Here is an 11136-nt window from a genome sequence, read left to right as displayed (position 1 = left end):
ACGTGCACCGCTGGCTCTCCTGAGCTCCAGGATGCCGGCCTGCACTGCAGGTTTTAGACTTGACAGCCTCCATAATCACGTGAGCCAATACTTTATAATATATCTGTCTGTTTATCTATCTATCTCTTTGTCCACATCATCATGGTATGTCTCTCTGGAGTACTGAAACAAGAGGGAAAGGGAGACTTAACAGGAGGTGATATTTGTGCCCAGCTTTCCAGATTCCAGGCTCTTGGCCAGTAAGAACCAGATACTGACAGAGGAATGGGCCACAACAGAAAGCCTAGAGGTGCGATGGTGGGAACCAGCCGACTGGCCAGTGGCCAGACTTTAGAGTAATAAAGAGGAAGTAATAAAATAAAGTAATAAAGAGGAATTGGAGAGGAAGAAATTTCAGGAGGTGACATGGGACAGAGAGGGAGACTATGTGGGAAAGGCCTGGCAGTCATGAGTTTCAAGAAGAAAAGTCATTAGGAACACACACACACACACACACAGGGCTTAGAGGGTTCATCTACCTCAGAGCTGCTAAGCCCTCTTCTCTGACTTGGTTACCTGGAAGCTCCTGCATCACAGTGATGGGCAGGACCTATAACAGTGAGTTTGCACACCTCCCATTCCAGGCCTGGTATATGCTGCAGGGCCCATGGTGCTATGCTGATGAGGTAGAGGAGGGAGAAGCTGATGAAGGTTGGAGCACAGAAGGATGAGAAGGGAATATAAAAGGGGGGACCTGGTTTTATACAAGGAGCAACATGTGATAGAGACATGGGAGGCTTAAAATTTTTTAAAGTATCTGTTGTATTTATTGACATATTTCCCTACTGACATCAAATTCTGCATTTTTTTTCCTAAATTCTCATTTTTAACAACTTTCTCAAAAATTTTAAAACAAGTGAAAACTTACAAAAACATTGCACGTGCATTAAGAAACTTCCATTCCTGAGCTATGTGTGAGTCAGCTGTCACCTGATATCCCATCACTGCTGCATACTCTAGTGTATTTCTTAAAAACCGGGCACAATCTCTAATATCATCCCAATCATCAAAATGACTTATCATTGATACATTAGCGCCAGCACTTCCTTAGTCCCCATCAATGTCCTCTATTCACCAATGACATTCAGGAAAAGGGCCTGAAGGACTGAGGTATTTGTATCTCCCTGTAATGCTAAGGATGTAGTTTATGAGTGTTTTATTTGCCAATTTTGTGATTTGTATGCTTTTTAAAGATGTGTGGAGAGATTTGTATGTAGATGGTCACTGTCCTTGTGGGTCACCCAGAAGTCATCATTAATATATCTGAAAGATTTAAATTTTTTCATTTCAGCCTTTTGGTTTCATTTTTGACAATGGTTCAGATTACCTAGACTGCCAGGTAGAGAGAAATAGAACTCTTTTACCAACAATTTTCAGTAGATTTTCCCTTTGCTGGATAATTGGCTTGTTGCTAATTTTTTACTATGAAAAGAATGGTACACTGAAAAACTATATCTCTACATGCTATTAGGTCCATGTTTGTGAAACTGAAACTAATGCTCAGATTGCCATGGTGTAAGATGAGCATATTGTCAACAATACTAGATATTGTTAAATTATGTTTCACAGCGCTGATTCCATTCATACGCATACCAACCATGCGAGAGAATTCCCGCTATTTCATTTCCTCTCCAGTGGTTAAGGTTGATATATTTTAAATGATTAGACAATTTCATGGGTGTGTAGCGGTGTCTCTTGTACTTTTCATTTGTATTATCTTGATTATTTGTAAGATTTTAATCTCTTCAGTAGTGTAATTTCCACCCATGAACGCCTCACATCCTTTGTTCTGTATCTCAGAAGAATTTGTCAGGTTCTAATTTATTCATAGGAGCTCTTTACATATTCTAGATACTAGTCCTTTGTCATAAAAGGATTAAATGACATTGAGAAGTAGAAATGTTTGTTACTTCTCACTGAAGGAGGTGAGTCAGTGGGAAGGGATCACAGGAAAGTCACTGCTGGGATAGAAGGCGCTGGGCAAAATCAGAAAAATCGTCATTATTTAAGATCCATATTATTTTTTTAATCCAGTTATCAGGATAAAACTGAGATGGACTTCTTACTGGTTAAGAGTAGTCCTTAAATTCTGTTTCTATAGCAATCTAGCAGAATCCCTGGTTTTATTTACTTCATGATGTGAAGGAGTAATGATCACCAAAAATTCTGTGCATTATAAAACAAAATTTGTAAATAATTGTTTTTACACTATAGATATGTAAATTAAATAGCATTACATAGTGGAAAATTTCTCAAAGAAACAATAAAATATAACATTTTGTCTTTTTAAAAGACAGTGAGTTTCAACCAGGACACAGGAGGAATCCCTGAGGTTCTGCAGTCTCTTATGGTGTTTTATTATCAATATTATTTGCAAAAACAAGGTCCTAGTGCAGACTTGTATCTCATTTTCCACAACCAAAGGAGAAGATACAAAAATGTTCTCTCTGCTAAAGTGTCTTGCTCAAGTAGTTAAAAAGCTAAGTGCAGAAATTCTAACAATTAACACCAAGATAAAAAGGAACCAAATTAATTCAAGTGCAGACGTGGGGCCGGCCTGGTGGCTCAAGCAGTTGGAGCTCCGTACTTCTAACACCAAAGGCTGCCGGTTCAATTCCTACATGAGCCAGTGGGCTCTCAACCACAAGTTAGCCAGTTCAACTCCTCGAGTCCCTCAGGGACAGTGGGCTGCGTCCCCTGCAACTAAGATTGAACACGGCACCTTGAGCTGAGCTGCCGCTGAGCTCCAGGATGGCTCAGTTGGTTGGAGTGTGCCCTGTCAACCACAAGGTTGCTGGTTTGACTCCCGCAAGGGATGGTGGGCTGTGCCCCCGGCAACTAGCAATGGCAACTGGACCTGGAGCTGAGCTCCATCCTCTACAACTAAGACTGAAAGGACAACAACTTGATTTGGAAAAAGTCCTGGAAATACACAGTGTTCTCCAATAAAGTCCTGTTCCCCTTCCCCAATAAAATCTTTAAAAAAGAAAAGAAAGTACAGACGTGACTTATCACCAAATGGAAAGAGGACATGAAATTTGCATCTACTGCATCATTGTCATCATGACCTTCCGGAGGGCTCTCCATTTGCTGGATGATTGCAGCTCCTGAAAGTCAACAGATGATCATCTATACATGGAAAGGCAGCCAACCCAAAGGGACAGCTGCTGAACTAGACCACACTCTCAGGAGCTTGAGCAGCAGCATCTGCCATCAAAAAAGAGACAGGTGTTTGTCCTAGTGGCCAATGAAATCCTGGGTTAGTTCCCCAGGGGCTCCTGATGCCAATCACTTCCCATCTCAGCGCCCCACCTGACTGAGAGTCCTCTATTTCCCCTCAGTCCTTACCCCACCATGGGCCCTGCAGCATATACCAATGTCCTCCCTTCATTATCACATGACAGAGTCAGGCCCAGGCCCTGCTACAGACTGACGGGGCTCAGGAGTCAAGGTGCAAGTGCACTGGACTACTCCCTCTACTGAAGTCCTGATTCTAAAGCACCCCTGGGGAGCCCTGTCCAAAGAGAGGGGCGTGGATCCTAGTTCCCCTAGCATTGGGGAGGGTGCAGGCAAAGATCTTTCTTTCCCCTCCTCTCTCATGTTCTCCTCACCCTGGTAACAGCACACGAGCTCTGAGAATGACTGTGTGCTCTGCCACATCCATTCCTCGTCCAGCTCAGAAGTGGGCAACAGCAGCTCAGCCCTGTTGTCACGCAATAGCCTAGTCGTCTGTCCCCTTATGCCTTTCCCTAAAAGAAAGAAGAGTCTGTGAGATTGTCCCTTTCAGGGACCTTGCTTTACCTTTATGCTTACACTTCATGCCTCTCTGTTTGGCCCCCAAAAGATGGTTGGTCAGCCAATGATGGGTAAGATTTCTCATGGGAGAAACAACCCAAGCCAGGCAGAACCGTGTGGGAACCACCAGGAGAACTCACGGGGTTGATAGAGGTGGGCACAGCCCCCCACCTTCCCCCGGCTAAGGAGAGCTTCTGCCTCTGTGGCTAGATTCCTTCCCACAACCTGCTTGGGAAGTGAGCCAATGATGTAATAACATCAGTTCTCCTTCCATTCTTAACAATAAGTTTTAGCATGAAGGATTTGTCCCTGGGGAGGCACATAGCATAATTGTTAAGACATCATAGGACTTTCTATTCCGGCTGTTTGCAGGCAAGGGTGATTGATTTGAGTCAGTTTTCTGATATGATGTATGAGACTCACAGACTGTGGAAAAGACAATGTTACTTCCTTGTATGATTATCAATAAAAGCCACAAGACGGCCCGATCCTTTGAGACTGTGAAACCCTTGGCCCTCTGTGCATTAACTTTATTTGACTTCTTGTTTCTTTGTTAAACCCAACGCTGCCCCTTCTCGTTCCCTCACTGCCCGTGTGCACTGGACATGACACAGCCCCACTATTTTCCCAGTCACCTCTGCTCAAGGCAGGGGACCCCCAGTGGCTCAGGATCTGGAGTCTGCAGGAGGCTGGATGCCCGGTGATCACACCAGGGCTCAGCCAGGAATCCTAGGTGTGCACGGAGAACTGCCTTCTTCTAACCACATCTTGCACAGTCTTACTGTTCACTCTCTGCCTAATTGGCCATCCTGAAGCCACTTTCTGTGGTAATGCAGTCCTGAACTCCAGGCTTTTCAGTAGGGTCTGCAAGGCCTTCCAGCCCTTTTCCTGGGATTAGACACTGGCCCCTCTCCTCTTAGCCCCCTGGATGAGCCCCCTTACCTTGGACACATCACATGGAGCCACCATGCTGCTCACAGCTGAATGTGAGGACTGTACATGGTATATGTTCCTGCTGTCCCCACACACCCTTATAGGCTCAAACAAACTCTCCCAAACAGAAACTCTGCATCAGGACTAAAATCTATAACCCTTTATCATCAACAGGCCTTAAACCTTGCTTTGGGACCCTCCCTTTCCACTGGCACTAACAGTGAGGAGATATCAGAACTCGGGGCTAGGCTGTCCCAGTGATTGCCATCAGGCCATATGAGGTCTTACTCTCCTGGTCTCATTACCATGATGACAAGGTTCAGTGAGGCAACAGGGGTCGGGCTGGGAATTCAGCCCTCCCCATCCTCACTCCAGGCCATCTGCCCCTCATTCCCACTCAATTCTGCCCTCAGTACCTGGTAATTGTAAATGAAACAGGATGCCAATTGTGATCAAGCAGGGGAGGAAGACAACAGAGAAGATACAGCTGGTGGTTGTGGCTTTGGATTGGGTTGTGGCTGGGACCACAGTTGGTGGGGCTGCAATGGAATGAAACACAAGAGTGAAAGCTCTTGTCCAAACCTCCTCAGCACCTGCTGCCCCAGGTAATCCTACCACGCAGACATTTTCTACCCCTCTATGTGTGGCAGCCACTATGATAGATTCTAGGTTTGGAAGGAAAAGAGGAGATGGGCCTGTGTTCCTGGGGCTCGTACAGCCAATGAGGGAAGTTAGAATATGAGCAGTCACTGTGCTGTGACAGAGGTGACACACGAGGAGGGAAGGGGGTAGAGAAGTCCTCTCAGGAGCTGACAATTGAGGTGGTATGGAAGGATTTATAGAAATAGACCAGGTGAGATGGGAAAGAAACGTGATGCTAAGAAGAGAAACAGTACAAAGAAACGGTTTGGACACAGAATGATGCCCTCATATTTGGGGTCAGTAAGAAATCCACAGTGAGTGGTCCAAAGTCATGTACAGTGAGGAAGAGATGTCAGGAGGTGAGAAGGAAAAGGAAGGATGGTAGGACATAGTCATGGCCATTATTTGCCCAAGAAGAATCCACAGTGGATGGATCACTCTCAAACACACACACACACACACACACACACACACACACACACACACACTTGGTAAGTCAATCTCATCAAAAGAGAACTACCATGTCATCCCTCTCCTCTCGCTAACCTGTTGTTGGCAGCTCTTCCTTCCAGTATACCAAGAATTCATCACGCCATTCCTTGCAGACGCTCACTGGGATACTGGTGGAGGTCATGGTCAAATCCTTGTCATGCTCCCACTTCTCTTTCATCCGTTCGCCTCCAGGATGATCGACTGTATACTTTCTGTTCTCCAAGTCAAAGAGGAGGAATCTCTGTCCATCGAAACCAAACTCCCAGGACCCACTGATGGATCCATTGGCTTCCCACGGACACATGAACCTGCCCTGCAGGGAGAAAAAATCTGCAGCCCATCATGAAAAAGACATCAGCCTCTGCTCTTCACAGATCCTTTGACCCTACCTGGTATCCAGCCCTCTGCTGTGCTCCAAATTCTTGGTCCTCCCCTCTCCTCTGTGTCATGGCCCTCTTGGGTGGCAGCAACATCTAATATTTACATAAACACAAAGCTCCCTAACCCTCCATCTGTTCTACTTCTGCCCTGAGCCTTTCAAACTTACCTATGGTTGTAATAATCTCTGGTTTAATGTCAGGCAGTGCCTTTTTGAGCTCTTCCGTCAGGTCTTTCAGAGTTTCTGTCTGTGTTTTCCAGGCACCTGTGGCATTCACCTTCATCCCCAGAGGACCGATGGGTTCAGCCATCTTGCTACTACAGGTATAAATAAGAAATGTGTTTCCATTGACCTGGCCTTGAACCTCACACCATGGTTGTCTATTAGGAGTGATGGTGAAGTTGTAGCAAAGAGAGGGAGCATCTGTGAAGGAAAAACACAGGTGATGGTTGGGGTTGGAAAAAAAGGACCCATAAGCATCTCTCCCCCATCTCTGTGATGGCAAGAGAATCCCAACTGATGGCTGGACTGGCAGAGCAAGGATTGACCCTGCATGGCGCCTCCCTTCACCAGTTGAAGGCCAGCACCCCTCCCTTGCTTGAGGAGTTCCAGGAGGCCTCTGCTTGGTAAGAAGCCACACATTCCCAGATATGTCCCTTCTGCCCACCAGGCCAATACCCACCATCAGTCAGCCCATAACCATTGCAGGGACAGGCCAGGCTGGATAGGGGGGAAAAATAGTCTAGGTGGCAGAGGATTGTCACAAACTAGCCTGTACCCTGCAGGGAGAAGGTAGATTGTCAGGGGGCTACTCTTGAAGAAGCTGGATGACAGTGGGTGCAGGGTGAGGACAGGACCCACCATTGGAGAAGGAAGAGTTGACATGTGTCACGGAATTTAGCACGGCCCCTGGGAGATGGTGCTAACCTGCTATCAGGATGGGTTTTGGGACTTTGGGAAAAGGAATGGCTACACTGTATGGCATAAAATAGCAGGAACTTCCTAGGCAGACAGTACAGGGAGGGATTAAAAGGCTCCAAGAAACACATATGTCAGAATGGATATAGTATGAAAAGCTAGGACGAAAAAACAGAAACGGTTCACAAACTATGCTCCATGGGAAGGCCTGGAGGACCCTCTGTTTATCAAACTTATAAAGAATGCATGATGATGATGGGGTTCAAGTCAGCCCCCCCCCCAAAACGTGCCACTTCGGCGTATCAAATATTTCTAGTTAAAGTTACTTAAGAAACGGCAGTACACTGTGACCTGCCTTTGTCCCCCTGAAAACAGGAAAGAAACTTCCCATGTGAAAGATACCCTCCCTGTCCAGGAGGTAGACAGACATCTTTAGCAACACAAATTGGGAAGTGAGAAGCCTGTATAAATAAACCTTCTTATTTCCTTTTTTTTTTTTTAAGATTTTTTCTTTATTGGGAAAGGGGAACAGGACTTTATTTGGTAACTGTGTACTTCCAGGCCTTTTTTCCAAGTAAGTTGTAGTCCTTTCAATATTAGTTGTGAAGGGCACAGCTCAGCTCCAGGTCCAGTTGCCATTTCTAGTTGCTGGGGGCACAGCCCACCATCCTTTGCCCGTGTGGGAATCGAACTGGCAGCCTTCGGAGTTAGGAGCATGGAGCTCTAACGGCCTGAGCCACAGAGCCAACCCTGAAACCTTCTTATTTCTTAACTAATTTACTATTCCAAAGCGAAACTCCTGTTTCAATTTTTCAAAAATTTGTTTCTTTGTCTAAAAGGTATAAAAGCTGCCTACTTCCCTCAATTCAGAGAGTCTTATATTTCTATGGGTCTGAAGAAAGAAGTGATTTTTCAGTCATGGAAATGACCACGGTCACAGGGAACAAATGAGATGCAGAAGCAGCTGGCCCTGATCTTAACACCAAATATGTTGCACCTGCATGACACTCAGGTCACACCTATGGCTTCATGCTGTGTCAAAGGCCCCCTTGGACCAAGGAATCCAGTCTACAGAAAGGAGGGGGGGCAGTGGCCCAACTGAGTGGGGCCCACACCCTCTCACATTCACTCCACCCAGAAGCCACAGGCAGGACACGGCAGGTTTATGGCTTTTGACACACAGAGGAGGCTCCCTGAGAGATAATTCCCTAGGGAACAGGGGCACCCATATCTGGGACACCCTGTATACCCTAAATATGGGGTCAGCAGTATAGGAAAGTATAATTCTGGACCCCAATTCTTTTGCATGTTGTCTGGCTGCTTCTGCCCCACAGAGGTGAGGTGTGTAGCACACACAGAGACAGGCACTAACTGGCCTGGAAAGATCACAACATTCACTATCTGCCTGTGCTTTGCTGCTGTGTAATGAATGAGCCTCACATGCTGCTGCTTCCTCAGCAGGTAGAAAATATGGGCTTGGGACCTAAGGGTGGAGTGAGATGCCTTTCCTTACCGTGATGCCCAAGGCCACACTTTGGGAAAGTGTGCTTCCTGTCCCTCCTACTCTAGGTTCCCTGGGCCAGGTGCAGAGGCTTTTACTGAGGTGAGTCCTCAGGAAAGGGGGATGAGGGGCCACTTGGTGGAGGAAGTGGTTAGGGTCACTTCAGAGATGGGAACGTCTTGGAGGCCCTGAAGTTCTTGGGACTCCCAAAGAATTGGGAATAAAGCCAGTATGGACTGGGGTGGGGAGGAGTGATTGGTGAGGGGAAGTGGCAGGGGAAGTGAATGCCTGGGGCTGCCGGTTAGGTGATCTGCTGGCAGAGCTGCTGGAAAGTTCAAGGGTTGAGAGCAGTGGGGTGACTGAGGGCTTGCGTGGGGAAGTCGAGTGTGCACATGTGGTTTTCCTGCGGTAGCCACCCTGGGGGAAGGGCCCTTTGAGACGCCTGGGGACCTGAGGCGAGACTGTGGCTCCCAGTTCCCCAGAAGCGGGCTGGAGACTGACGCCTGGAGTTGGGGGTAGGGAGGGAAGGGGTTGCTGCACAAGAATTTACCGCGGCACCTTCTCTTTCTCCTTCCCTACCCTCCCGCCCCCCCACCCCGCACTTTGGCCCAGAATTAGGTTTTCGCCCAAGTCGCCTCAGTTTTAATCCTTTCGTTGCCTGGAAGGCGACAAACAGCCCCGGATGCCTCCCAGGCAGAAACTAGCCGGTAGAGAGGAAGGCGACGCCACCTGGAGTGAAGGTTGACAAATCCCAATGGGCTCGGGGTCTCCGTCCGGGGTCTCAATGCTCCCCAGCCCGCCCCGCCCCTGCCTCCCCCCTCCGCCCCTCCCCCACACCCCCACAGCCCGTACCTTCTCCCCTTCACACGCCCATAGGTTCCATCCCTAACTCACCCCCGCTGGCCGCCAAGGGACGCTCCGCTGCCCAGGGACACTCGCGCAGCAGTAGGACCAGGAAAACAAGACAAGACTTGGAGCCCGCAGATCGCACCATGGCGACAAGCAGTCAAGAAGGCGGATCTCAAGTGGCGGAGAGGCGTGTCTGCAGAGAGATCCAGGAAAGAGTTTCCTCCTACCGCCGTTTCTCGCGGGCTGGTTGTCGCTCTGCTGGCGCGAGGAGAGACAACTACAGGAGGTGACTTGAACGGGAAAGCATTGCCGGCGAATGGCCGGCGGAGGACGACAGATCAAGATAAAAATCACGGGAAAATTCGCTTACGCAAGCGACCCGCCGCCTGGTGGGGAGCTTGCCCGACAGATGCAGGCTATTGGGCGGCAGGGGGCGGCCACGCCCCGCAATACGTCCCCTTTGACTTCTGTTATCTGCGGTAAGACCTCAACCGCGGAAACAGCACCTGATCACCTCCTCAGCCCACTCCCCTGCCACCACCTAAGCATGAAGCCGCTTCTGGAAAGCGTCTGGCATCGGAGAAGTCAGGACAGGGGGTGGTCCTGCAGGGTCTCAACCCACAGTCACCTACAAACAATCCCTTCGCCCTACACTGCTCAAACATGAGGTCTGACAAGTTAGCGAACTTGTACCGCTGTTGCTAACCTTTTTTGTTATCAGAGGGATTATTCATTATGAATTTGTACCAACTAGATAAGCAGTTAACCAAGTTTACTATGTGGAAGTGCTGAAAAGGCTGCAAGAAAAAGTTAGTTGACCTAAACTTTTCGCCAACAATTGATGGCTCTTGCATCACGACAATGCACCAGCTCACACGGCACTGTCTGTGAGGGAGTTTTTAGCCAGTAAACAAATAACTGTATTGGCACACCCTCCCTACTCACCATATCGGGCCCCCAATGACTTCTTTCTTTACCTGAAGATAAAGGAAATATTGAAAGGAAGACATTTTGATGACATTCAGGACATCAAGGGTGATATGACAGCTCTGATGGCAATTCCAGAAAGACCCAAAATTGCTTTGAAGGGTGGACTAGGCGCTGGCGTTGGTGCATAGCTTCCCAAGGGGAGTACTTGGAAGGTGACAGTAGTGATATTCAGCAATGAGCTATGTAGCACTTTTTCTAGGGTGAGTTTGTGATCTTAATTGTCTGATCTCGTGCTTTCCCACTTAAAAGCTCCATCATCTCCACTGCCCTCCATCCTCGAACTTCCCAGCATGCTCTGCCAGCAGATCACCTGACCTGCAGCCCCTGGCGCTCACTTCACCAGACACATCTCACTTGCGTTCAAGACTCAAGACTCCCCACTCCAGCTCACCATGTTTTATTACCCATTTCTTTGCAGTTCAAATATGCCAGTGCCTCCAACAGTTTTCCATCTTTGAAAAGACCTAATCACTTCCTCCACCAAGTGGCACCTTATCCCTCTTGCCTGACACACCCCAGAAAAAGCCTCTGCACCTGGCGCAGGGAACCTAGAGTGGGAGGGACAGGAAGCACTTTTTTTCAAATTATGAGCCTGGGA

At 47.9% G+C, this 11136-nt stretch overlaps 1 protein-coding gene across 2 annotated transcripts; it reads right to left on the bottom strand.

Moving 5' to 3' along the window:
- Positions 1 to 783: 783 nt before the first annotated feature.
- On the bottom strand, positions 784 to 9963 carry LOC109439614 (UL16-binding protein 1). Of its 2 annotated transcripts, XM_019719909.2 has the most exons (6): positions 9594 to 9961; positions 6449 to 6703; positions 5956 to 6231; positions 5184 to 5306; positions 3651 to 3788; positions 784 to 3246 (listed from the first exon to the last, which is right to left on the bottom strand). In XM_019719909.2, exons 1-6 carry the CDS (start codon positions 9691 to 9693, stop codon positions 3212 to 3214), a joined length of 927 nt encoding a protein of 308 aa, XP_019575468.2. In that variant the 5' UTR covers positions 9694 to 9961; the 3' UTR covers positions 784 to 3211. The 2 variants fall into 2 exon arrangements, with proteins under 2 accessions (XP_019575468.2, XP_074189802.1); XM_074333701.1 differs by lacking the exon at positions 5184 to 5306 and having other exon boundaries at positions 9594 to 9963.
- Positions 9964 to 11136: the final 1173 nt, after the last annotated feature.

Source organism: Rhinolophus sinicus, linkage group LG05 (genome assembly GCF_036562045.2).
Source record: "Rhinolophus sinicus isolate RSC01 linkage group LG05, ASM3656204v1, whole genome shotgun sequence".
Taxonomy (NCBI): Eukaryota; Metazoa; Chordata; class Mammalia; order Chiroptera; family Rhinolophidae; genus Rhinolophus; species Rhinolophus sinicus.
The sequence above is the reverse complement of the archived record's forward strand: the minus strand, read 5'-3'. Positions and strand labels throughout refer to the sequence as shown.

Excerpts from the sequence above, each read along its gene's own strand:
- LOC109439614 (XM_019719909.2), bottom strand. The coding sequence starts at position 9,693 with ATGGTGCGATCTGCGGGCTCCAAGTCTTGTCTTGTTTTCCTGGTCCTA. Across the intron at positions 5,307-5,955 it reads GGAAGAGCTGCCAACAACAG|CCCCACCAACTGTGGTCCCA; the intron begins GTTAGCGAGAGG and ends ATTCCATTGCAG. Across the intron at positions 3,789-5,183 it reads GTTTCATTTACAATTACCAG|GGAAAGGCATAAGGGGACAG; the intron begins GTACTGAGGGCA and ends TCTTTCTTTTAG.